This window comes from Eptesicus fuscus, chromosome 16 (assembly GCF_027574615.1).
Source record: "Eptesicus fuscus isolate TK198812 chromosome 16, DD_ASM_mEF_20220401, whole genome shotgun sequence".
Classification (NCBI taxonomy): Eukaryota; Metazoa; Chordata; class Mammalia; order Chiroptera; family Vespertilionidae; genus Eptesicus; species Eptesicus fuscus.
The window spans coordinates 21,935,537-21,961,888 of NC_072488.1; the positions used below are offsets into that span (position 1 = coordinate 21,935,537).

Below are 26,352 nucleotides of genomic sequence, written 5' to 3' on the forward strand. Positions count from 1 at the left end.
TCATTTAAACTACTTTTATCAGCAACTCTTGGCATGTAGTACGTGTTTATTACATAATCATACTTACTTCATAAAATAATTCTGACTCAACATCCTGCTTTGTTAGCTGTTAATACGTGTACATGAATATTTTTGTGTTGGATTTTCATTTTTAATTTGGGAAAAGTACATTATAGCTATAGTAAAGAAAATTTAAAAACTAAAATCACCTATTATCCTTTCATTTTTGCATAAAAGCTGTATTGCCCCAAATAATTTATATTTTAGATTGGCTGAGGTATCCTGTTGGTGTTTTTTAATCATGTGCCTATAAAACAGTATAACCAGTGTTTTCTATCTCCTAATATAATTATGAAAATAATGGTTTAATTATTCAGTTTAACTTCTCTTGTCCTTTCAGACAGTATGGAGGATACTTTTAAGTATGCTATATTATTTATATGAATTTCCAGTGACTGTTAAACCCTTAAAATTCAAGTGACTATTAAAGAAAGTGGTATCAATTAAGATAACATTTAGCAGATTTTGCTCCTCCCATTAAAAAATACTCAACTTTTGAGAACTTAACAAAAACGAGTTTATTTCTTTTAGGTAATGTATTAATTGTTACAAATATTGCTTTGTTAACTGTTATTGAAGCAAAAAAATAGAGCTTACTTTTGGAAAGCCCATTTATTATTTAAGCATGCTGCATGGGGAGCACATATCCACAGGTCAGAAGTTCTGTGGCTGCTGTGGATGTGCTTACAGCAGCAGAGCAATTTCCCGCTCATAATTTTGTCCTTTGTGAAAGCATGTCAGGTAATTGTTGACTTTTGAGTGTTATGTGTACTGAAGTAATAATGTTAATTTTTCTGCTTCAGTAATATGCATGAATAAAATATATTAGAAAAATAGAAAGCCTTTGTAACTCTTGGTAACCAAAATAGAGATTGGATATTTTGGAGGTACCATATGCTCTCAGAGATATCTTTTGAAGTGATGTTAATTAACCTAAGGTGATTACCAGAAAAAGATGTTTTTATGAGGAGAAAATGATTTTAAATTTGAGGAATATAGAAGTGTTGCAAAATGTTTAGAAAACTAATTTTTTTAACCTATGTGTTAATATTTTACTTGTATTTTTTTCCTTTGAATTGTTTTTCTTATTTTAATTTAATTTTTTCTAATACAGCTTGCATCAGTATTATTTTATATTGGTTTCAGGTGTATACCATAGTGATTAGACAATCATATACTTAAAAAAGTTTTAATTGACTTTTTTGACAGAAGGAGAGGGGGTTGGGGGGAGGGAGAAAGAGAGAGATGTGAGAGAGATGTGAGAAACCGACAGGTGCCCCAACCAGGGATTGAACCCTCAACTTGGGCATGTGCCCCAACTGGGAATTGAACCTGCCACCCCTTGGTGTCTGTGATAATGCTTCAATCAACCCAGTCACACTGGCCAGGGCCTATACTTTACTACAAAGTGATACTCCCACCCCCACCCCCACTCACCTGGTGACATACATAGTTAATGTAATACTAGTGGCCCGCCCAGTACACGGATTCGTGCACATTGAAAGGAAATTAATTAGAATTCCTGGGGTGGCCCTGGGGCTCGAAGGGCATCTGCGGAGTGAGTAGGGGGAGAAAAAGAAAACTCACGCTCGGGTCTTCGGGCTCGCGATGCTGGCTTGCGGCACTGGCTCAAGGTGCTGGCTCTGGTGCAGGGACTAATGCAGGTGGTGGCCAATGGGAGAGGACTGGGCGAGGCAGGCTGGACAGGCCCTGGAGCCAACCTCCCTCTGTCCCTTCCCAGCAGGCTGCACCTGGGGCTGTACCTGGGGAGGTGCTGCAGCTCGAGGGCATCTGCGGAGTGAGCAGGTGAGGTCCCTTGGCCTGGCCTGTGGGGATCAGCTGAAACTGGCTCTCTGACATCCCCTGAGAGGGGTCCCAGAGTGTGAGAGGGCACTCTGCAAAGTTGCTGTCCTACAAGGTGTGGAACGCAAATGCAGGTGTGCAGTAAACCAGATTCAGGGCCAACAGTGCCCCAGCAAACAACATAACCCATAGCCAAAGGCGGAATCTCGCAGCCCCGCAAGGAATCAGGCTCCCTCCTCTCTGGTTTCAGGGTGCTTCGCCCAGAACCACCACTGCCAAGTCACTGCAGCTCAGCAGCTCCTGCATTGAGCATCTGCCGCCTGGTGGTCAGTGTGCGTCATAGGTACTAGATGGTCAGACAGTCACTTAGCCTTTTATATATATAGACTATGGACTATATTCCCGTAATGTGTTTATTTTTGCTTTGTTATTTTGTGGGGAGCAAGTAGTGACTTTTGTTTAGAAAATTAAGTAACATCATATTTAGAAAATATTTCTGAGCCCTAACGAAAATCTGTAACTTGAACAGTCAAAATTCTTCTGTCAAGCCCGGCCGGTGTGAGTCAGTGGTTGAGCATCAATCCATGAATAAGGAAGTCATGTTGCCCAGTGGGGGTCCTGGAGGAGGCAGCCAATTGATGATTCCTCATCACTGATGTTTCTATTTCTCTCTCTTCCTTCCTCTCTGAAATCAATAAAAATATATTTTAAAAATCCTCCTGTCACATATGTAGCTATATTGAATTTTTCAAGCTAGTGAGGATAATTTTAAAAGTGTTCATAATTTATGCCTCTACCTGGATAACCTTACTTTTTCTCAAGTCTAGACCAGCCTTTTAAAATTGACATAATTTCCAAACTCAGACGCAGGACTTAGGATCAAAGGTACTTGCTATCAAACTTCAAGGTCCGCACAAGCCTGTAGATGGTTATTTTGCCCCTTGCTCTGTAGAAGTTTCTAGTGTTTAAATTTTAACTAGTATTTAGAGCAATTTCAATAAAGGTAAGTTAGTTAATCCTGATATGAATGTGTATTATTTTAGGTTATCATATGCAGTGGCTTCTTAAAAAATCTGGAGGTTATATTAGATACTGGTTTTCATTGTTTATATAATGTCTTTGCTTGAAAAATATAAAACCTCCTCATATTTATCATTATAGACTCAGAAACTGACTTAATCTGAAGGTTTTTTTCATTGTACTCTTTTTTTCTTGAATAATTAAGAAGTAACTATAAAGTGCTTTATGATATAAACGTTTACCGCCTAACAGTTCTTTCCATTTATAGAGGTTAGCTTCTCTATAAATGTCTACAAAAACAGTCTTATGTTTTAGGTTATGCAACACTAGGATTGTAAAGCCAGTCTTACATTATACATTTACATGTATTCCTAACTGCCATTTGGATTTTTAATAGCAAATTTACATTTTGAATATTCCTTATTTTGCATACGTCACCACTGTGAAGGTGGAGTAGCCTTTCTTAAACGCTTATTTGTTCACTCACGTCTCCCCTCTTTCAACAGGGGGAAATGCAGTGTTGCCCTTCTGAATGAGACAGAGTCAGTATTGTCATATCTCGATAAAGAGGTAATTCACGATTATGCTTGTTTTCTGTGTGTTTTTCTTTTTTTTGCATGAAGTCATATCTTTTGAATTAATTTCTTTTTGTACCAAATTATTGCACCACCATAGCAGTATTATAGTAAAAGTATAATCACTAAAATGCATTTGGATAATTTGATTTTTCTGGTTGAGGCAAGAATTGACAAAAATCCCTGTGTCTGTTTCTCTCTTTTCAGTTGGTAATGAAAAGCTGTATAAAGTACAGCACATGATTTAGCTGGTAGAAGAAATATTTTGGCTTTATGAAAACATGACTTTACTGTAATCGGTCCTCCTTCCTGCTTTTTGTTTGTTTGTTTGTTTGTTTTGTTGCCATTGTTGTTTTTAATAAATAGCTTTTCTTTTAGACTCTTTAGATGAGATTTTACCATTGGTGGTTTGCTTTCTTTCCTGGAACCCTAATAAACTTAGTCAACTAAAAATATTTCTTTCTGTAAACTTCAACAAGAAAAATTTTAACTATGTTTAGCAGGTTGAATTCGAGCATGTGCTTCAAATGAAGGGAGGAAACGCTTATAAACAGAATATTCCACATTATACACAGTTGTATGTGACTTATTAGCATTTGTATTATGGGGAAAATATTTTACTGATGGTGTTGCTTCAGTATTTAACCTTTATGTATAGTTTCATGGTGTTTTTGTTTTCCCTAAATCTTCTTTTATATACATATATGTGTGTGTGTGTGTGTGTCTTTTTAAAAAAAGAATGAAAGGGACATATTTCTTATACTCAAGTATTGTCCTCTTATCTCAAATGAAGAAAACATAAATGAAAGAATTGATAAAATATGTGGATCTACTATGTATTAGAAACTCTAATAAAGAAAACTAAAAGGAAATAAATATTCAAGGCAGAAAAAAGGCTAATAGTCCTTATAACTTATGCTTGTGAAATTTAGAAAAGGAAAAGAGTACTCACATCAGACTGTCCAACAGAATGGTTGATAATAACGTGGATAATGATAATGCTAGAAATGAGCACAGAAGCAGAATTAAAAGGAGGGAACATTCAATATGTTTCAGTGTATTTTATTGGTATATTTGATTGTTGAGTGGGTTTTTTAAAAATGGTATTTTTTGCCTTCTATGTTATTGTTAGCAATTTGGATATGCTAAGGACTGTAATAGGTGAAAGTTTGCAAAGGTGTTTGTTTTTTCACCACTTAGTCTTTTATCAATCTTGGAGATAGGATCTGACCGGTGGCAGTGTGTTTAAGGAAACTTTTAACAAAAAATTTTTTTTAATCTTTCCTCAATTGTATTGATTTTAGAGAGAGGGAGAGAGAGAGAGAGAAACATCAACGTGAGAGAAACATCAATTGGTTGCCTCTCATACACACCCCGACTGGAAATGGAACCAGCAACCTTTTGGTGTATAGGACGATGCCCAACTAACCTAGTCACACTGGCCAGGGCACAAAATCTTGTTTTTATGGAATACTATACTAACATTTTACGGACTAAAAGTGACCTGAAGTGCCTCTACTTTTAAAGCTGATGGTGAGCCGAAACCGGTTTGGCTCAATGGATAGAACGTCGGCCTGCGGACTGAAAGGTCCCGGGTTCGATTCCGGTCAAGGGCATGTACATTGGCTGCGGGCACATCCCTGGTAGGGGGTGTGCAGGAGGCAGCTGGTCGATGATTCTCTCTCATCGGTGTTTCTAGCTCTCTATCCCTCTCCCTTCCTCTCTGTAAAAAATCAATAAAATATATTTAAAGCTGATGGTGAGCCAGTGGTAACAGCTTTAGTTACCTAGTAACATTCTTTGTTGCTCCTGTCTTAAAAAATAAAGGAACAACTCTGATTATGTAATGTCTGCCCTTGCCCCCTGCCCCCCCCTAATCTATTAAGCAGATTTATATAATCTGCAGATTTTTTCTTTTCCTTAGATAGCATTTTTTACATGCATAGATTGCCACATAATGGTGTGACTTTTGAACAGTTTTACTGTTTAATCTTTTTTGACAGTGAAGCATGATTAAAACACTGCAGAATTTCTTAGTATCTCCTTTTTGGTTTTCTCCTTTCCCATTATCACAGCCTGTAAGACCTTGAAAGGAGAAAGCTTTATCATCTGACTCTTTTTTGCAGTTTGCTTGGCTGGGTCTTGGTAAAGTGCTGATGGTAATGATGGGCCCTTCCAGGATATAATAGAGAGGTTCATGCAGTAAGTGACCCTCAGAATCATAGCCGAAGGCAGGGACAAGACTTTACTGGTTCAGATGGCCAGAATTCAGCAAAGGACTGGTGGCTGGGTCTTCTTATCTATTAGGCTCAGTAACTAGGGCTCTATTGCATTTTATGGGACCACGGATAGTCAGGTGGGTGTGCCACCACCATAGTCAGATGGTGGTGGTATGTATGTATGTTAATATACCTACCTATGTATACATATGAATGCTTTAGAATTTAAAGGAGAACTACAGAATTATAATTAATAAATGTTTAATTAAATGTTTACAGTGCGACACTTTAATTAGTAAACTGTATAAAAGCTCAGCTGTTCTATAGTTTATTTAATGTGGGTGTGTGTACATTTTAATGTTTTAATAAAATGTGGATGGACACTCGAAAAGTAAGAGTGCCCATTATCTATGAAGGCATCCATATTGTTTAGTGTGGGCTTTGGAGGTTTAAATGATTATTTTAGTTGTCTTACCTTTGATTTACATGGCTTAACTTTGCTAGCTTTTCAAAATCCTGTTTTAGAGCAGTTAAATGGTTTTCTTTTAGACTAGAACAAATAATAAATCTTTATAATATACTTTTATTCTAAGCTATTTGTTTTGGCTCGATTTAATATTATACTGCATTTCATAATGGCAATAACTTCATGTTCTCCTTAAACATTTATGATTTTATTCATCAAAGTAAAATTTTATATACTCTCTGAAGTTTTGTGGTTTCATGATTATGACATTGGATTTATTGTTTTATAAAAAGTTTACCTAGATATTTTCTGTCTTTTTTTCCAGGATTCCTTTTTCTACTCATTGGTCTACGACCCCTCTGTGAAAACACTATTAGCTGACAAAGGTGAAATCAGAGTGGGACCTAGATATCAAGCAGACATTCCAGAAATGCTCTCAGAAGGTATGTTTTTCTTCGGGTTTCAAGTACTATGAGAACATATACTGAATCTCAAAACTCAAACATTGGTTTTCTCAGATGGGAGAAACAACTTTTAGGCTAAAGTTTAAAAGGGTTCTTCCAATTTTAGAATTGCAGAAAAAAGCAAGGGATAATAATTTATTTCATCAATTATTCATTTTTGATTTTATATTTTTATGAGTGTTTTGGCTGTTTTCTCTTTTTTTTTAAAGGGCAAATGTAAGAACATTCATATTGTTGAATTTGTGTTTTAATGTGGCATGCTGGTGCCTTGAGATCCTGAGTACCCGTAAGCCATCTATAGGAGGAGGCCATGAAATCTAGTGAACAGCTACATTTTGGTGGAGATTTTGGCTGAGCTGGGTAGCTTAATGTAACAAAGAGATTCCAAGCTTTGTATTTTAAAAACATCTTCCTAGCAAAACATCTTCCTAGCATACTTCAAAACTTTTATTTTCTGATTTCAAAAGTAAAACATTCTTACATTAAAAAATGAAACACAAAATAGAGAAATGTATAACATAGGAAATGAATGTCATCCCCTTTCCTTCATATCAAACCTATGTTCAGTTACTCTGATCAAATAGGGGATGTTTATTTTGTTCCCACTTTGGCTTATACTTCACCCAGGAACGGTCCATGTGCAGTGGCAGGTTGCACATTATTTTTGCAACTGCTTCTTTCAGTTAGCAGTGTATCTTTAACATCTTTTCCCATGAATAGAGTGACTATTCTTTTTAGTGACTGTACAGTTCTCACATTTGCATAGAGGTATGGTAATTTCCTTTTCCAGTCTCCTGTTGATAGACTTTTAGATGTTTAGGATTTTTTTTTTTTTGTCATTACAAATGATGCTGTTAGAAAAGCTACACATATATTTATGCTGTGTAAATAGTTTTCAAGCATAACTCCGTGGAAGTGAAATGGTATGTACATTTTAGATACTGAAAATGCTTCTTTGCCATTCAAAAATACTGTATTAAGTTATAAATTAAAGAACCAGATGCCTTCAGCAACCCTGTGATTATGAGGGATATTTTCCCCCTTCACATTTTGAATTCTCATTATCTTAATTTAAAAAAAGATTTAGAATTTGAGATTATGTTTGTCTTAGTTATCTTTAGCCCTTCTGTAAATTCCTTGTGCATTTTCTCCTTGGTTATATACCTTTTTATGTACTGGCAGGAGTTATTTGAATATTAAAGGTAAACAAATACAAAGGTATTTGTTCTTTGTCTACAACTATTGTAAGCACCCCTCCCCACTTCATTCTTTTATTTTTAAAACATTTTAACAGTGATGTAAATATATTTTATTTTATTTTTTGTCATATAGAAGTTTAGAATTTATTAGTCTTTTTCTTTAAGACCTATGTGATTTGCATTATTCACAGAAAGGCCTCCACTTTTATTTTTGCCCTCTGATTATTAAAGCATATGAGCTCTTCCATAGGTTCGTCTCTCTACCTTGCCTTCCTTCTAGAATATGTATGCAGAAAAGTTAGATCAACAGGTACTCAGGATAGAGTTTGTGAACCGTAGGACACATTGATGTCAGTGGTGGGTAGGTGGGATGGCTGTGAATAATGCAGACTGCAGACTTTTGCATTTTCACTAACTTCAATACCAGGAAAGGTCAGTCAGTAATGATTAAGCTTGGAGAACAGAATGCTGTGTCTGTATTCAACTGTGTGGGACATGTGTTTTTTTAACTGGACTATATCAATTTATTATAGGCTGGGAGATTGCATTTACTCACATTCTGGTTTGTGCAAACCAGCTTGTCTTCCAGAGACAATTTTCGGATATTTATAGTCCTTAATGTTTGATATTAGACTTATATCATTTAGTGTTCACTAAATTATTATTTAAAAAATACTTGATTTTAAAATGTTACACATAGTGCTGTAATGGTATAATGGATAATTTTATACACTGGATATAACTGGAAAATATGTTCCTAAAAGTGCAATTGCTAAATCATAGGGCACGTGTGTTTGAAATTTTTACAAAATGCCAACTTGTCTTCCAAGTAGTCATTTATAGGTGGGCTTTTTCCTTGTTGTAATTAAGGTATAATTTATATGTTGTAAGTACATTTCACCCTTTTTAGTGTACAGTTCTGTGAGTTTTTGACAAATGTATATGCTCCTAGTGAGATAGTTTAGTAAATCCATCTGTGCACAGGCCAAAAGCCAGGAAGATCCCTAGTGCTCATGTGTGTACAGGCACCCAGCCCAAGTCCTACATATTCTGGGCTGCCCCTTACTACTCCTCCCTGAACTCTGACCTCTCCCTTCTTCAAACTGTGCAGACCTGATGCTCATGTAATCCTTAATGTTATTTTTATTATTTGACTTTTACAATTTTGTACTGCCTGAGTCATTGATTGTGTGGGTCTCCCTTGAGGACTGAGCATAAGCCTAGGTATTTAAAAAGTCTAGAAATTTTATGTATTGCTCATGTAAATATACATGCTGAACAAAGGAATGAAGCTGGGATTTTCAAGTAACAATGGGCAGAAAATACAGGTCATGCAATCTCACAAGTTCCCATTTATCCAAAAACTATTTAAATAGAATATTTGCCCCTGAAAAGCAAAAGACTAGTTAGAGTGATGTAATTTGCAAAACATATCCACCTAGCTTAGAATTTTTAAAAATATTATTTTAGGAAACAATAATACATAAAATGCAATAATTTACTCTATAGTCCTTCTCAAAATGGACTTGAGTTTCTTCTAAGTAAGAGAAATGATTCTAGACAGCTGTGGCATTGGGAGAGTTACACCAGTTATCTGACAAAGGCATTCTTTGTATTTAGAAAATGTGACTCAATGTTCACTAATAAAATAGATCTTACAGCTCATTAACAAATATTAATTGCCTTTAATATAATGTTTCTCCTAATAGTCTTCTTACAAACTTTATTTAGGCACTAGGACCTTTTCTTTAAATGAAATATTACACAACATGACCTTAAATAATATAAGAAAAATGAGGTAATTATGGGTGAGGTGGGGGGAGAAGGCCCTATTAAATCTCCTGAGGTGCCCTAGGGAACCTTGGGATTCTGCCAAGTTGAAAGCTGCTGTTCAGTACTTCACATTTCTTAGAATCTCACCTCTTCAATACGTAGTCAAAATACCCAAATGAAATTTGCACTGTTAGAAGTACTTAGGATCAAATCCCTATGTAACATAGCATAACAAAAGGCCTCCACTATATTCTCTTTCCTTCTGCCTATTTTTTTAAATCTTAAAATTATTTTATTGCAAATAATAGGAATTCTGATAGATAATGATGCAATTACACTGGAAACAAAAGTAGTAGTACCTCAGATCATCCCTTCTAAGTCACTGTTAACCACTATTATTAATTTAACATATTCTCCCAGACAGTTACATACATATTCTATAGAGACCTATAAAAGTACTAGAGGCCTGGTGCACAACATCCGTGTACTGGAGGGTGGAAGGGGTCCCTCAGCTGACCTGCGCCCTCTCGCATCCCTTGGGGGATGTCCGACTGCTGGCTTAGGCCCACAGGGAGTGGGCCTAAGCTGGCACTCGAACATCCCCCGAGGGGTCCTTAGCGCTGCAGCAGAGGCGGGAGAGCCTCCTGCCACCACCGTTGCGCTGGCCAGCCATGAGCCTAGCTTCTGGCTGAGTGGTGCTCCCCCTATGGGAGCGTACTGATCACCAGGGGGCAGCTTCTGCATTGAGCGTCTGCCCCCCTGATGGTCAGTGCGTGTCATAGCGACTGTTGTTTTGCCGTTCAGTCGATTTGCATATTAGGGTTTTATTATATAGGATATTCCAAGCAAAGTTTCATGTGTTGGAGACCCAAGTTTATTTTATCTTTCTCTTATTATATGTTTTATGACAGGGCAAGTTTTCCCTTATTGTTTTTTAAAATTTCTTAGTGGAGAGGTCTCATCTCTTAAGATTTTTTTTCCCCTTGCTGTGGTAGTTTATCATCAATTTGTCAATTTCTTCTCTTCCAGATTTATTAGGATTCTGATTGAAATTGTATTAACATTATATATTACTTTGGAAGGTGATTGATCATTTCATAATATTGAACAGTATGTGAGTCTGCTTTTGAGGTTTCTGTTCTGTTCCAGTGGTCTATTTGTCTGTTCCTGCTCTAGTAACTCACTGTTTTAATTATAGAGACTTTGAGATATGTGTTAATATCTGGTGAGGCTAGTCCCTGTATAATTTTTTGAAATGAGTTTGATTATCAGCTTGACAAACACCAGAGAGGAAAAATAACAATCTTCCTATTTTTATTGGGGTTGCAGTTAATTTTTAAGTTATTTTAAGGAGAACAGACATTTTGATGAGGTTAAAACATCTTAACCAGAAACAAGGATGTCTTGCCCTTTGTTCAGGCCATTTTTGGGTCTTGTGGGAGTTAAAAAAATATATAGATTTAGTCATGTAGATTTTGTGCATTACTTGGTAAGCTTATTTTTAAGTCTATAATTTATTGGCTTTATTTGTAAGTATTCAACTTTAACAAAGAAAAACACCATATTTTTCATATAATTGAAGAAGTCACTTTAGATTCTTATTTCAGCTTAAAGCATTTAGCATATACTAAATGTTTCTTTTCAGTTATAAATAGGTAGTCAATTACTAGTAGATACAAGATTTAAAGAACCCCTTTCTTTTTTTTAATTAATATTTTGTCAAGGGAGGTGTGTTGGGCTGCAAATAGGTATGCCAATGGTTAAACCACACTTGAAAAACATGGACATTGTCATTATAGAAACTTCCATATATAACTAGTACCTGTTTGCAGGGAAATTAAACAGTAGAAAACATCATATTCAAGAAAGGATATTTATGGCCCTGGCTGGTGTGGCTTGTTTGGTTGGTTGAGCGTCAACCTGTGCACCAAAAGGTCACTGGTTCGATTGCCCGTCAGGGCACTTGTCCAGGTTGTGGGCTCCATCCCCGGTTGGAGTGCATGTGAGAAGCAGCTGATCGATGTCATTGATGTTTCTCTTTCTCCTTCTCCTTTCCCCTCTCTCTAAAATCAATAAAAACATTTTTTAGAAAAAGAACAGATATTTACTTTGATGCTCTTGAGTGGGTACATTTGATCAGTGGCCAGATTCCAGTTTGCAATGGCATGGGTTGCAGAACTTGAATTAATATCCTGAGGAGGTGGCAACATCAGCACCATGCCAGAATATATTACAGGCTTACATTCTTTGTGAACATATCTTGATGGATTCTAAGATATTATTGTGGCATTTGTCTTGCTAGGGAATAAATCTTTTTGTGACTTTAGAGTTTTGAAATTCATTTATGATGGCTTACCATCTTACAAACTCCTGAATATCTGGATTGGTATGTAATTTGCAAAGGAAGGTAAAGGGTTCTTTGAGATTTTAAATCTTTATTGAGTTTGAATAAAGCACCTAGAGAATTTTCTGTAGAAAAATATATTATAATGTGCAAATTTTTGAATTATTAATTCACTGTGTTGTAACACTGAACATTTAAGAAAGAAATCTATTTGCATATTAAATTAAAATTGTGGCTGCTAAAAAGTATAACAACATTAAATTATTAAACTACAATGAGTGGATTCACAGGTTTGGGTAAAACCTGGCTGGCTATGTTTTAGCTGAATAACCTTGGAAAAACTGTTCAACGCCTCTAAGTTCCTATTTCTTCCCCTTTCAAAAGGGAATAATGTATGTACATATATAGGGGGCAAAGGTAGGTCTACAGTTGTGAGTATGTGAAAAAGCTTATTCTTATATTATTATTATTAATTATTGTATTATTTTCCACACAAACAATTATAAACCTACTAGAGGCCTGGTGCATGACATTCGTGCACTGGGGGAGGGGGGGTCCCCTCAGCCCAGCCTGTGCCCTCTCACAGTCTGGGACTCCTTGGGAGATGTCTGACTGCCAGCTTAGACTCGATCCCCTGGGTGGCTTTAGAAATAGAAAGCCCGCAGGTGGACATACCTCTAGCAGTCTGGGGCTCTTGCAGTCCTGGACCCCTCGCTCCTTACCACCCGCCTGCAGTGGAGGCAGGAGAGACTACCTCCACTGCGCCACCGCCGCTGCAATCGCCAGCCATGAACCGGCTGAGAGGCGCTCCCCCTGTGGGAGCGCACTGACCACCACGGGGCAGCTCCTGCGTTGAGCATCTGCTCCCTGGTGGTCAGTGCTTGTCATAGCAACCAGTCGTTCCACTATTCAGTTGATTTGCATATTAGCCTTTTATTATATAGGATGTTTGCTCCACCCTGTATAATAGTGTTGTGATGACCAAATGAAGTAATTTATTTAGCACAGCTCTCAACACTCATTGTTAGCTACTACAGTTGCTTTTCCCCTGGTCACCACTGTCTGCTGCTACTAGTTCAATACTCTTGTCAGTGTTTGAGAACTTCAGGAGGTCTCTATCTTTGAGAGTTAAAGAGTTACATTAGTATAGTCTCTCTGCTGCAACATATGCTTTAAGACCTTGAATTAGCTCATGCGCAGTAGGTAAGTAGGAAAATGTCATTATGATGTGGAAGTTGGATCAGTTCATCTAAGACTTGCTCCCACGATCAGGAAAGCATGTATTCTCACAGAGAGCTTAAGAAAAAAAAAAAAAAAGATGGACATTCTACAGAAATGTCTTCCTCTAGTGCAAGTAGTGGCTGATTTAGTGGCCTCAAAATCTGTGCCACTTACTACTATGTTAAAACTATATGGCTGTCTAAACACTATATTATACACCTGACACCAATGCAAATACTAAAAGTAAATTGTAATTGAAAAAATACACACACCCAACTATGGGGAAGCTTGGAATTATAGATGAAGGGGCTTATGAAGGTATTTCCCTGTGTTCAAAAACATCTGCACCCTGAGTTCCATTTTTTATTTTGTTGAAACTGTTCACATGATTTATATCTCAGTGGAGGAAGCATTAGTCCAGGGTTTAAGGAGACAAAGGATTGACTGACCTTTGTCCTTGGTGCCAAAATAGGATGCTAATACACAATACCTACAGTTAGTTGGTAAATACATTTCATGGGAATTCAGGTATTAGGGAGATCTTCATGTACTGGATGATTTGATGATGTGGGACTTGAGCAGATTATCATAAATGGAGGAGGAAAGTCAGATTATTGTGATGACTGGAATGAACAGGAGTAGAGCATGGAATTAATCTTGGTCCAGTCTCTGGCTCATACTACAGTTACCAAGACCATTCCAAGGATTACTCCTGACACTTAGCTGAGAATTTAGTTATATAGATTCCAAATAAGGTTATTCAAGAGCTTCTTAAAAGTTATTTTTAATTGTAAAGAAGTGATCAAACTGTTATATAAATGTTATTATATGTTGAATCCAAAATGGGGAATCCTTATTTAGTTTAGAGTGACTGTTTGATATAGAACATTTCTATTTTCATTTTGTTGTTGCTATTTTTGTTCTCATTTCATGGTATTAATCTGTATCTTAGGTGTTAGTATAAGTGCATCCAGGAGTGTTTTCTTATTGTTTGCAGCGAATTTATTTTAGAATGCTTATATGGGATTCTCTTTCTGCTGTGTGCTGCAGAATGGATGGGTGGGATTGAAATACCAATTTTACTAGAATTTGAAAATTAAATATCAGTTTTATCCTTTTGTTCTGGAGTATATAACAGAGAGGGGCTCAATACTGAGTAGCATTGTCATTTTATCTGGTATTATTTAAAAATTAAGATCTTAAATTTTTATTTTCATCATTACTATCTTTTTTTATCATTACTATTTAACTTACTTAAAGTATATTACTGGAAGATATAGGGAAGTGTAAATGTGACATTCTCCTTCCTCAAGTTTTACACAGTTTGCAAATTTTTTGTTTTTAACTGTGAACCTAATGTTGAATGTCTTGGCTCAGCATGCTGAGAATTGTAAACAGTGAAAAATGAAATCCTTTCCAACACTTTAGATCTATTTGGCCAGTACTCTTTCTACTCTGCTTGCGTTTCTTTATGTTGGGGGTGGCGATTGGCTCTCTGGTGCCTTTGAACAGGGGCAGGATGGGCAAGTCCCCAACCTGACAGCAGTGGTTGACTTAGGAGACTACAGGTAGAATGGCTGATTCTGTCCTCCCTCTTTCTCTGTTTGAGCCGTTGATGCTTGCTTGCTCCTATACCAGGACTGAACACATTAGAAGCCCATAGCCTGAGCTTGTCAGGAATGTTTAGCTTCATAGTATGTCAGTCAGTGCAAGGCACTGCCTGATTTTGTAGATGGAGTGATTCAAAAGCAAAACAAAGCCAAAACCAGTTCCTAGCCTGATAGGAAATCCATAGCTGTAAATAAAAACTTCAGTCAACTCCCAAATCTGTTTCCCATTACTACCCTTTGTCCTCACATTGAGTCCTGCCTGCTGGTTATATCTCCTTGTGAGCTATTTCTAAAACAAAGTTTCCTGCATTATCTCAGTCTTCTTTCTGTTAATGCCAGCACCATCCCTGTAGTTTTTTTCGAGGCTTGAAATCTACCCGCTGCCTCCAGTCTGCCCCTGACATTCCTAAATCTCCCTTTGCTGACTGTCGTCATTGTCAATACCACGTCATTCTGTCTTCATCGGGTATGTCCATAGAGCAAATTACATACCATTGTTAAATGTGAGATGAGAAGTTTGATTCTGGTCTTGTCACCCCGCTACTAAAAAGTCAAGGGATTCTCATTACCTCCCTTTTCAGAAAATCTATGTGGCATCTTCAGTAGCATGTTCATAGTCCACTTCCTTAGCTATCTCCCTGATTCCCCTTGGTGTACTTCTGACGAAACAAACTACTTTTCTATCACATTTGGAAGCCCCCTGACTTGGCTCATGTTCCTTTCTGAGTCTTATGTCCTGTTCTTCTGCCAGTGGACTCCTTTACCTTTTAGTTCTTAGCAGAAATGCCACCTCCTGCATGACCTCACTCCCTAACTAGCCTGAAATGATTTCGCTAATCTTTGGAGCTTTACAGCCATATCTGTATGTCTCTTACGACATCTGGGGTTGTTTTTTTTGTTTGTTTGTTTTTCATTTGTAGCATAGTTATTTATGTGTAAGTTTTATCATAGTTTAAGCGTCTTTCTGCAGGAGTGCTTTTTTGTTTTTATATCCTTTAGCATGAGGCTAAAGGATATAAATACATGTCATTAACATGTATTTCAGGAAATACATGTTAATGACAAATGAAAATACCATATGGTGTGGTTGCATTTTTATCAGTGTTCACTTTACAAAGTGTTCTACATTTGCTGTCTGAAAGAATCTACCAAAAAAACCATGAACGTTTACCTTACATTTTTAATGCTGTGGTTACCGCAGTCATCAGTCATATGTGAAAGTGTATGTGCCTTATGGGTAATAAGACTCCATTTTCTTTGCTCTTGGACAGGAGAATCAGATGAGAGGGAACAGTCAAAATTGGAAGTTAAAGTTTGGGACCCAAATAGCCCACTTACAGATCGACAGATTGACCAGTTTTTAGTTGTAGCACGGTGAGTATGACACTGTTGAGTGAAAATATCTTTTCTCTCTATAAAAGAATTTACACATATTATCTTTTCTTTGTATTCTGCTTTTTTCATTGGTTGTATTTTTTTCTAATTATGTAAGAAAGCCTAATATATATCACACCACTTCCTAAATAAAATGGTTTATTATCATTAGTTACTGTTTTAAAAATGAAATAGATTTATTAAATTTTAGAGATTAAAAAATAAACACACCTCGTAAAAATGTAAGCACTGCACAAAAGTATAAAGAGGAAATTCAACTCCTAAAATCCCATGTCTTTAATTTAAAGCAGTGACTATTCATGTGTCAAGAATAATGCGTGCCTCAAATTCCTCTTACCTGCACCCATGCATGGGGAAGGCCTGCTGCTCAGCATATGGCTTTCCTTTGAGAGCTCTAAGCCTGGCTGCCAAACTGGCTTCCTTCCTCTCTACCTGACCTCTTTTCCTTTTTTCTTGATAAAATGCATGGGATAGAAATTTATTTTTATTTTTTTACTTGTAAAAGTGAATGATGTTTGCCTGGCTGGTGTGACTCAGTAGTTGAGTGTCAACCCATGAATCAAGAGGTCCCTGGTTAAATTCGTTCTGCAAAGCAGAAGGGAAATGAGGTTATCATAGCATTGTAATAGAAAAATTGGAAAAAAACCTGAAAGTACATCAGCAAGCAGTAATATTTAAAATGGAATATTACTTTACAACAATTAAAATGAATGAATTAGAGCTATATGTAGCAGAGAGAGAAATCTCAAAAATAATGTTGAGCCTGGGCAGAGTGGCTCAGTTGGTTGAGCGTCATCCAGTGTACCAAAAGGTTGCCAGTTCGATTCCTGGTCAGGACATATACCTGGGTTGTAGGTTTGATCCCTTTTGGGGAGGGTGGCGAGGGCAACCCAATGTTTTTCTCTCACGTCAGTGTCTGTCTCCCTCCCTCCCTCCATTTCTCCCTCATCCAACTGGTAGGAGTATGAGTTGGTATAGCTGCTTTGGTAAACTGCTATCATCTAGCCAGAAGACCCATATGCAGATGGCATGAATATCACTATCCAAACTGGAAACAAATATCCAACATCAGTAGAGTGGCAGGAAGTGGGGGAAGCATCATGCAGAGGATGCGCCACAGCAAGGAGAATGAATGAACACAGCTACAGCTAGCAGCATGTGTGAATCCACAAACATAACTTTGAACAAAAAAGGATGGACACAAAAAGAGTACATAGTATTTGGTTCTATTTAAGTTCCCAAATGAGTAAAATGAACCTGTAGTGTAGTGTTAGAATCCAGGATAGTGGTTCTTTTGGAGGAAGAGGGAGAGAGGGAGTAGTGTAGGGTGCTGTCATCTTCTGTTTCTTGACCCTGGATATTGGTGACATGGATGCATTCACTTTGCCACAACTGCATAGCTGTACTATGTGTACTATGTGTACTTTTTTGTTCACGTGTTATATTTTAATTACAACATTTTAAAAACTTTTTCTCAGCTAACATGTTTAAAAGAGAGATAGACAAGGAGCAAGTCATTGTCGTTTCATGCTTTATTTCTTAAAGTTAGGGTTCATTACATGTGGGAAGTCTTTCTAAATCATATGATAATCAGTGTGGTAATTCTTTAAAATGGAATTATATATTGAGGCCTCATAAGAAGAGGTTGACTATATTTCAAGGAAAAATGTTACTGGGATTTCACAATTTGGGCTAAAAAAGGGGGTCAGAAATTGCTTTGCAGTAATAGTTGAATTCTAGCTAATTTACTTCTCGTTTTTTAGCACATTTGAATGCCAAATTGTTTACTCTGTGGCGTTTCAAAATAGATCTTTCCCTCCTTTATGCCTCACAATCTACTTTTTCTTAATTTAATGGTAATGACTCATATATGGTAAATTGGCTTGTCAATTCTTAAATTTTATAGAAAATACTATTTTTATTTGGTACTTGATTTTCAAACATCCAAGAACTTGATTTTTCATTCACTACCAAAATGTGTTTCTTTAAATATAAAAACAACAACAGTGTCTTGATTTTCTCTCTTTGTTTTTGTGGTTTATTTAGTGCTGTTGGGACATTCGCTCGAGCCCTTGATTGCAGCAGTTCTGTACGGCAGCCGAGTTTGCATATGAGCGCAGCTGCAGCTTCTCGAGACATCACCCTGGTAAGATGCTTTTTGAAATTTTAGGGTTTTTTCTTCTGCTACTTGTTTAATTTTAAAGCCAAAATAGCAGTGTTATGGACATGAGAGCATATCTTGGCTCTTGTGTTCCTTCTAGGCAGGTACTTTCAGATCCTCCAGTGTTTTCATCTCTTTTGTTTTCTTTAGTATTTAGCAGTCTGGAGGTCACTTTTATATTACATCTAATATCCTAAATTATTTATTACTATAATTGTTATTTATTTTTTTTAGCATAAGTATACTCAGAGGCTCAGGAAATTCTGTTTTGGTCCATTTATACAACTGGTTTCAGAGATAGGATTTGGATCTGTTCTTGATTCCTACTGAGGAGTTCTCACTACCAGATTAGTCTTCTGTTTCATTCTCGCTAAAATGGCTTGGATTTAAATATTATTATTGTTATCTATCTTGGATTAGGCAGCACTGAAGATCTACAACATTTAAATGCCTTCTTGGTTTCCTGCTCTACCTAGTCTAAGTTCAGCTTTACTTGGACTCTTTCTATATGTTGTTCTTGTGTTGAAATTATGTTTTTGGTGCCATGAAATTGACATCTTTTAGAAGTTGCGATGGCAGGAAGAAATCGCCTTTTGTTATTTCAGATGCCCTGATCTGCATCTTTAATACTGTTTGCCCAGCTGTGTCAGGCCTTCCACTTTGATGCTAAAATATAAGATCCTGGGGCATTTCTAGAAAAATGAATGGGGCTGGTTAAAAATTGATTATTAATATGTTGATGACATGAGTTTTGCTGATTGTTTTCCAAAAAGAACATGTGAAAGGCTAAGTTGTTTTGTGCCTTTAAATGAAAATTGATTGATCATTCAGCTGAATTTGGAGAGTCAAGTTCTTTCTTTTCTTTCAGTGTTTGCAGGCCTGTAAGAGATCAGGTAGTACCTTTCTCCATCAGGTGACCAGACCATGCATCTGAAGACCTCCCAGTGCAGAGAGGGCAGGGTTGGAGAACTGCAAGAACCTGGGTAGCCTGTCAGGTGGTTTTCTTGTGGCTTTTCCTGTGAGGACTGCAACTGAGCTTTCAGCACTCCTAACCTGACACATCCATTTATCCAAGACAATCAATGTATGCCACTTGTCAAATCTCCAGTAATTTTTTAGGAGCAGGTACTTAATCTACCAGCAGATTGCCAGGTCTAACTTCCTCATAGCTAGACTGTGAATTTCAAACACTGCTAGTCTAAGATATATAATAAGATTTATATTATTAGAGTATTGAAGCCATGGAGGCTTCATAGATTTCACCTTCGTTTCATTAAAAAGTAAAGTGAAAAAAAAAAAGAAAGGAAAGTGTACTTTGTACAATATGCAAAGGAAAAAATCATCAGTTTACAACAATAACTACATTGACCTTTCCTCTACCCCTTTGAGGAAACAAAATTCCTTAGAACAAAGTAAACCTTGAGGTGGTTAGTAAGTAGTAGTTGGTGGATGTGCTAGCCTGTTACTTCCTGTTTGTTGTCTACACCCATGTGGCTGGAGGGCAGAGTGCCATGTACATTGTTAGGGAGGTATGGCAGGGGCAAAGCCTCAGTCTCAGAGAATAGGCAATTGTGTAGGTACTGGATTTCTCTTTTGCCTGGACTCTGAGGACTAAACAGTTTGGAAGGTAGGATCCCAGAAAAAGAATTTTTTGCGTTGTTTGGGGCTTTAGAAGTCATCTAGGATAGACTGTATTAGAGATAATGGTGAGGTAACTTATATAAAGATTCACATTTAATTAGTGACAGAATCAGGACTAGAAACTTAGGTCTCCCCATGCTAAGTCTGATTCTGGGAAAGGTCAGGATGTGTTGATTTAGTAGGGAGGAAATTTTATCCTGAAACCTCTCTAATTCCGATATTATGTGTGATCTTTTAAAAATGCAACTTTGATTTTGCTGTCTCCCATCTTGTATCCTTTCAGTGGCTTTTGATTGCATTTAGGGTGAAAAACAACAACCACCAGGCGACAAGACTAGGGGATTTTGTCTGGCCTGTTCCTCAGTCCCTTGCCCACACTTTCCTCTGTGTCCTCTGGGCTCTAGCCAGGCTGTATCCTTCCTTTGGTTCCATGGTTTGCCTCCTGTTACAGGACCTTTGCATGTCCAGTTCTCTTTACCTGAATACTCTCATAGCCCCACCTAGGTAACTCTCAGTCTTCTGGGGCAGGCTACTTTGTGATGTGCTCATGCAGAGAACCAACTATGTTCCTCCATGTTAGTTGTTTATAATTAAACTCTCATTTTTGTATTAATCTGCTTAATGTCTGTTTTCTCCTTCCCATTCCCCACGTGTCACCTTGTAATATTCATTAATGTATAAATAATCTGTTTTTCCTCATTGTTGAATCCCTAGCAACAAACATTTTCCCTGGCATATACTAGTACACTAGGTGTTCAGTAAATATTTGAGAATGAACAACTTAATTTCTATTTCTGGGACAGATTTTTTTAAAAATAGGTCATTGGAGTATATTATTTCTATTCCATTGTTGTAATCTTTTACTGAGTGCATCTCATCACTAAGATGATATATATTTGAGTTCTAATATTGTATCATCAGAGCTATAAACACAATCTGAAGACCAGGAGTCATACAAAAATTTAAGTAGGAAAAACTTGATTAAAAATTGTAGTAAAATATATACAACATACCAGTAAAATTTATCATTTTAACCATTTGTAAGTATACTGTTCTCTGGCATTAAGTAGCCACACTGTTGTACAACCAGCCATCAGCACCAACCATCTACAGAACTTTTCATCAGCTGAAACTCTGTACACATTAAATAGTAACTCCCCATTGCCTGTTCCCTAGCCCTTGGCAACCATAATTTTACTTCTTGTCTCTATGAATTTGACTATTGGAGATACCTCATGTAAGTGGAACCATACATTATTTGCCCTTTCATGACATGCTTATTTCACTTAGTTAATGTCATTTAGTTAAGTTTCATCCATTTTGTAGTATGTATCAGCATTTATTTCCTTTTTAAGGCTAAATAATAATATTGCATTGTATGTGTGCATCACATTTTGTTTATCCATTCACCCATCAATAAAAACTTGGATTGCTTATACCTTTGGCTGTTGTGAATAATGGTCTGACTTATGCAAATGGATACCCTTTTATGATTCTATGGTTTTCCTCCCCTGGAACTGTATGCAAATGGATACACTTTTATGATTCTATGGTTTTCCTCCCCTGGAACTGTAGCTTATGATCCATATAGTCTTATGCAAGTGACTTAACCTCCCTGTGTCTGTTTCATCATCTGCAATGGAAATAATAATGCAACCTATCCACCCTGCTTCAGGGGTCATGGTCTGACAAGAAGAGGTATTATAGACATACCTCTGTAAGTTGCTAATAAGTGTATCCAAGCATATAGAACTTGATGGAACTGTAGTAGCTCTCCAGAACATGCCTTAGGGCTGATTTTCCTGGGCTCTAGGTTCCCTGAGGGGCATAGAACTCTCTGTGACATTGGCTGTCCAGACTGGATGGAAGATATCTGATTTATAGCTGTGTCACAAGTCTTTTTGAGCTTCCATCAACATACCAGAAGAAATTACAATCAACAGTTTATATCCTTCACTTAAGGTAGTGTTCACAAACACTGGGCTTTTATGCCTCTTGAAACCTCATTTCAGGCCCTGTCCTCACTGGGAGAGAAAGCAGGCGATGTCTCAGTGTCCTGAACAAGACCTTTGGCACCCTTTCTCCAACTTCCAGAAGGGTCTGTCTCTGAGTTACTATGTAGCATCAGCTTGAGGATTAAATGAGATAATGCTTGTAAATAATTTAAACAGTGTCTGGTACCATGTAAGAGCTCAATAAATATTAGTTATTGTTGAGATGATGATGACGACGACGACAGTGATGCATTTCCCCCACAATCTTTGTTGAGTCTCCTTTACTTCTGATTTTGTAGCATTATAAGGGACTTTGTGATGCCATTTTTACTGTCATTGTAGTTCATTAGGCCATGATTAACCACACGTTTTAGTATGATTGTTACAAGAATATCACTCTATAATTTCTCATTACAACAGGTATAATTTTTATAGTAAAAGAATTTCCCATCAAGAAAAACTTAGAAAAAAGACGAAGTTGATTTAACCAATAATAATCCTAGTCATCAGATATTAACCTTTATAAAAATGGTAGTCATCAATCTTGCGCGTGATTCTCTTTATTTGTGAGTCCTATTCAAATCATACTTTTCATTTAGGACCTTGAGGATACTGGAGATTTGAAGAGAGCTTGAAAATCATAGTCATCACATTATTTAAAGAAATTGTACTCAGTAGAATATATAAATCTTTTGGTTAACATTTTAGGCATTAACTTACTAGTACACCAGAAATCTAGTCTTCAAAATGAATATAAAATTGATAAAGTGACAATTCATGTAATTTTTTAAAAAGTCAATTTGCTTATGAGTACCACCTCATAAGCAAAGCTGTACAATTAGAACTAATGGATTATCATTGCAGTAAAAAATATGCAACATGAAATTTTTCTTCTAAATACTTCATTAAGGCAGTAATATTCTACATTACGCACACTTCTTTTTGTCTGATTATCATTAAAATAATACTAAATGAGCTTAGAAATACTGCAAATTGTCCTCAGAGAATTGTTTGTGTGTGTTAAGGTATATTTATCCATCTTTTTCTTTCAAATTTAAGCTTAAATTACTTTTTCTTTTTGGTATATGTAGACTTTCAGTCTACTTTTTCTCCCGTGAATTTAAGAAGCATCAGAAAAGTCACTGTAGATCTGAGCTGTGGAGAAATATAATGAAAATTGTTTTAAGTTCTTTGTCTAGGGTTAGTGGTTAAGAGATATGGATTTATAAATGTGAGTAAATGAAGGTGTGGGTTTATAGTTTTTAAAACTTACCTTTGTATTTTGAGATAATATAAAAGTAGCACTGAGATTTCCTATATTTCCTTCACCCAGCTCCCCAAATGTTAACATTTAATACATTTTCTTTATCATTCTCTCTCTCTCTCTCTCTCTCTCTCTCTCTCTCTCTCTCTCTCTCTCTCTCTCACTCTCACACACACACACACACACACACACACACACAGGATTTGTGCACTGGTGGGGGGCATGGCCTGGTTTGATTACTGGTCAGTGCACATGCCTAGGTTGTGGGCTCAACCCCCAGTGTGTGGCATGCAAGAGCTAGCAGATCAGTTATTCTCTCTCATCACTGATGTTTCTGTCTCTCTCCCCCTTCCTCTCTGAAATCAATAAAATAAATAAATAAATAAATAAGTGTTGATAAATTTGAAACTTAGGAAAAATCTCCTAGACTGACATAACGGACCAAATTGATCTTAAGTTGGATAAAATCTTATTTTAATTACAACCACAACCCAAATTGAGGAACATTCAATAATAATAACAACAACAATAATTATAGTGGCCTGTACTTTTCAAAATGCCACGATTATGAAAGACAGAACAGGAACTGTTCCTTCAGGATTGAAGTAAATTGAAGAGATATGACTACTAAATGCAATAAATGATTCTCAAGTAGACCTTAAACCAGAAAAAAAATTTTCTTTTGTTATAAAGGACATTACTGAGACAACTAGCAAACCGGACTAAAGCCTTTAGATTACATAATGGTACTAGAGCAATATTCATTTCCTGAATCTGAGTATTATACTGTAGTTATAGTATTTATAATCTTAAATATTGATTAAGTAGACCAGGCGTCCTCAAACTACGGCCCGCGGGCCACATGCAGGTGTTTTTGCTGTTTTGTTTTTTTACTTCAAAATACGATATGTGCAGTGTGCATAGGAATTTGTTCATAGTTTTTTTTAAACTATAGTCCGGCCCTCCAACGGTCTGAGGGACAGTGAACTGGCCCCCTGTTTAAAAAGTTTGAGGACCCCTGAAGTAGACTAATAAAATTAGTGGGTTAAAAATTGGTCTTAAATGTCTGGAATAAGAATACCAGAGTAAACCCAGATAAATATAAAACAAAGAAAATAGTAAAGAACAAAAATAAATAGACATACAATACAGAAAATCAAAATCAACTGATTGACTATTATGTGTATCAGCCGTCGTCAAAATAATGTTACATGATACAGGTTGGGTTCCTGGGAAACAGACCTTGAGGTGGAGATTTGCGTGCAGGAAATTTATTAGGGAGGACCCCTGGGGTAAGTACTTGGCAGGATTGAATAGAGGGAGAAGGTGGACTATATGGTGCAATGTGAATGAAGGCCTCAGCTGACTCCATGGGTTGCTCCCAAATCAGTGTGGAGGTCTAGGCCTTGACACTCCTGAATCATTGGTTGCAGGCCGCCCTAAGAAGAGAGCATGGCCTTGGGTGATGAATGTTTCTTAAATTGAGATAATTTCAAAGAGGACCAACAGCTGAGGGCTGTCTGTTCACGGCACTTCGAGCACTGGCTAAATAAGTTTATTTTCAAAGGGAAAACACAGTATCCATCATGCTGCCCAGAATTTCAGTGGCTTATAACAACAAGCATTGGTGTTTTTTTTTGTACATTCTTTGTCTAGGATTCTGCTGAACTAGACTGGGCTGATATAGGTGCCAAGCTACAGGTTGTGACCAGATCTCCTTCATGTGTCTTCTTCTGTTGACAAAAGTCAGTAGCACAAGAGGGCAAGTCCAAATGTAAAAACACATTCAGGGCTCTGTTAAGTCACATGTCTAAACATCCTATTGGCCAGTCAAGTCACATGTCCAGATCCAACTTCAGTGGAGGAGAAGAATACCCTCCAATGGAGGTCCAGGGGAGGAAGTGAATATTTGCTAAAGAATAACCCAGTCTACCATAGTGTGATTCTGCTTAATGAACAAAAGATGAGAATTTCACTGCCAGGATTTAATTGTCAGTCTTTCTCTTAAAATATTTCTATTTGTCATCTCCATCTGTTATGAATGAGATGAAATGTGACAACACCTTCACTGCTAAAGAAAACAGCTTGTTCTTATGATTTTTAAAATTTATATTTGAATGGATCTTGTATGTTATTTGTATAGCTATTGAAAAGATGGCAACTTTGTATTTATCTGGAGGGAAGATTCAGTTTTTTATGTTTCGTTTTTAAGTTCTTTTACTTTAAGCTATATATACAGTAAAGTGTATTAAGTATCGTATATTTTAGGTACACAGCTTATACATTTTTACATATATATTTACATGTAACCACCAGGTGTAGATTAAAAAAAAACACCATCCTGAATCCCAAAAAGGTTTCTCACGCCCCTCTCCTATCAGTGTCCCCCACTTCCCTTCTGAAGTAATAACTGTCATACTTATCTCACTATCAATTAATTGTTACTTTTCTCAAAGTCCATATAAATGGAATCAGCCAGTATGTTCTCTAGTATGTATGTCTAGCTTTTTGTTATCTTACTGATAAACCATAGTCATTGGTTATATGTCAAACTCCTATGTCTTTTTTTAGCTTACTTCTGTGAATCTTTGCTACTGGGCTTTGTCTCTTCGATTATAGAAAGTGTCTTCCATGTTTTACGAATACATTTTCAGTGTAAGATTAGACAATAAAAGTCTATTCAAAAGAAACTGCTATGCTGGAGGGGAGGGTCTGGAGTAGAGGGGGTCAATGGGAAAAAAGGGGGACACTTGTAATACTTTCAACAATAAAGACAAATTTAAAAAAAGAAACTGCTATCTGTGCCAGAAAGATGGAGTTAATAATAGGAACTCCAAGCACATAATGTGATCTGCTTTCCTTTGTGAAGTTAGTTATCGATTTCAACAGAATTGTTCCCTAGGAATTCCACAGTGCATGTGCCTGACGGGAATGTTTATTTTGTACATATACTGATGATTATTGCACTCTCTTCTAAGCTATGGAATAAATGTGGGCTTTGGAGGTTTCATAGCTCCCGGTAAGCTGTGAGTCTGCCCCATTCTTTCCATTTGAGTTGTGGCACAATATAGGAGCTAGTCTTCCAAAAGCAAATGCTTACTTCACAGTTTAGTAACACAAACACTCTGTAATCAATTGAGATT

At 36.8% G+C, this 26,352-nt stretch overlaps 1 protein-coding gene across 2 annotated transcripts in view; it reads left to right on the top strand.

The window, feature by feature from the left end:
• The window catches only part of MTA3 (metastasis associated 1 family member 3), a 126,785-nt gene that overhangs the window by 42,771 nt on the left and 57,662 nt on the right, over positions 1 to 26,352 (top strand). For both annotated transcript variants that reach the window (XM_054728493.1, XM_054728492.1), the window contains exons 5-8: positions 3,390 to 3,453; positions 6,469 to 6,586; positions 16,026 to 16,128; positions 18,196 to 18,295. In XM_054728493.1, coding sequence (XP_054584468.1) covers positions 3,390 to 3,453; positions 6,469 to 6,586; positions 16,026 to 16,128; positions 18,196 to 18,295 — 385 coding nt within the window. The remainder of the gene's footprint in view (positions 1 to 3,389; positions 3,454 to 6,468; positions 6,587 to 16,025; positions 16,129 to 18,195; positions 18,296 to 26,352) is intronic.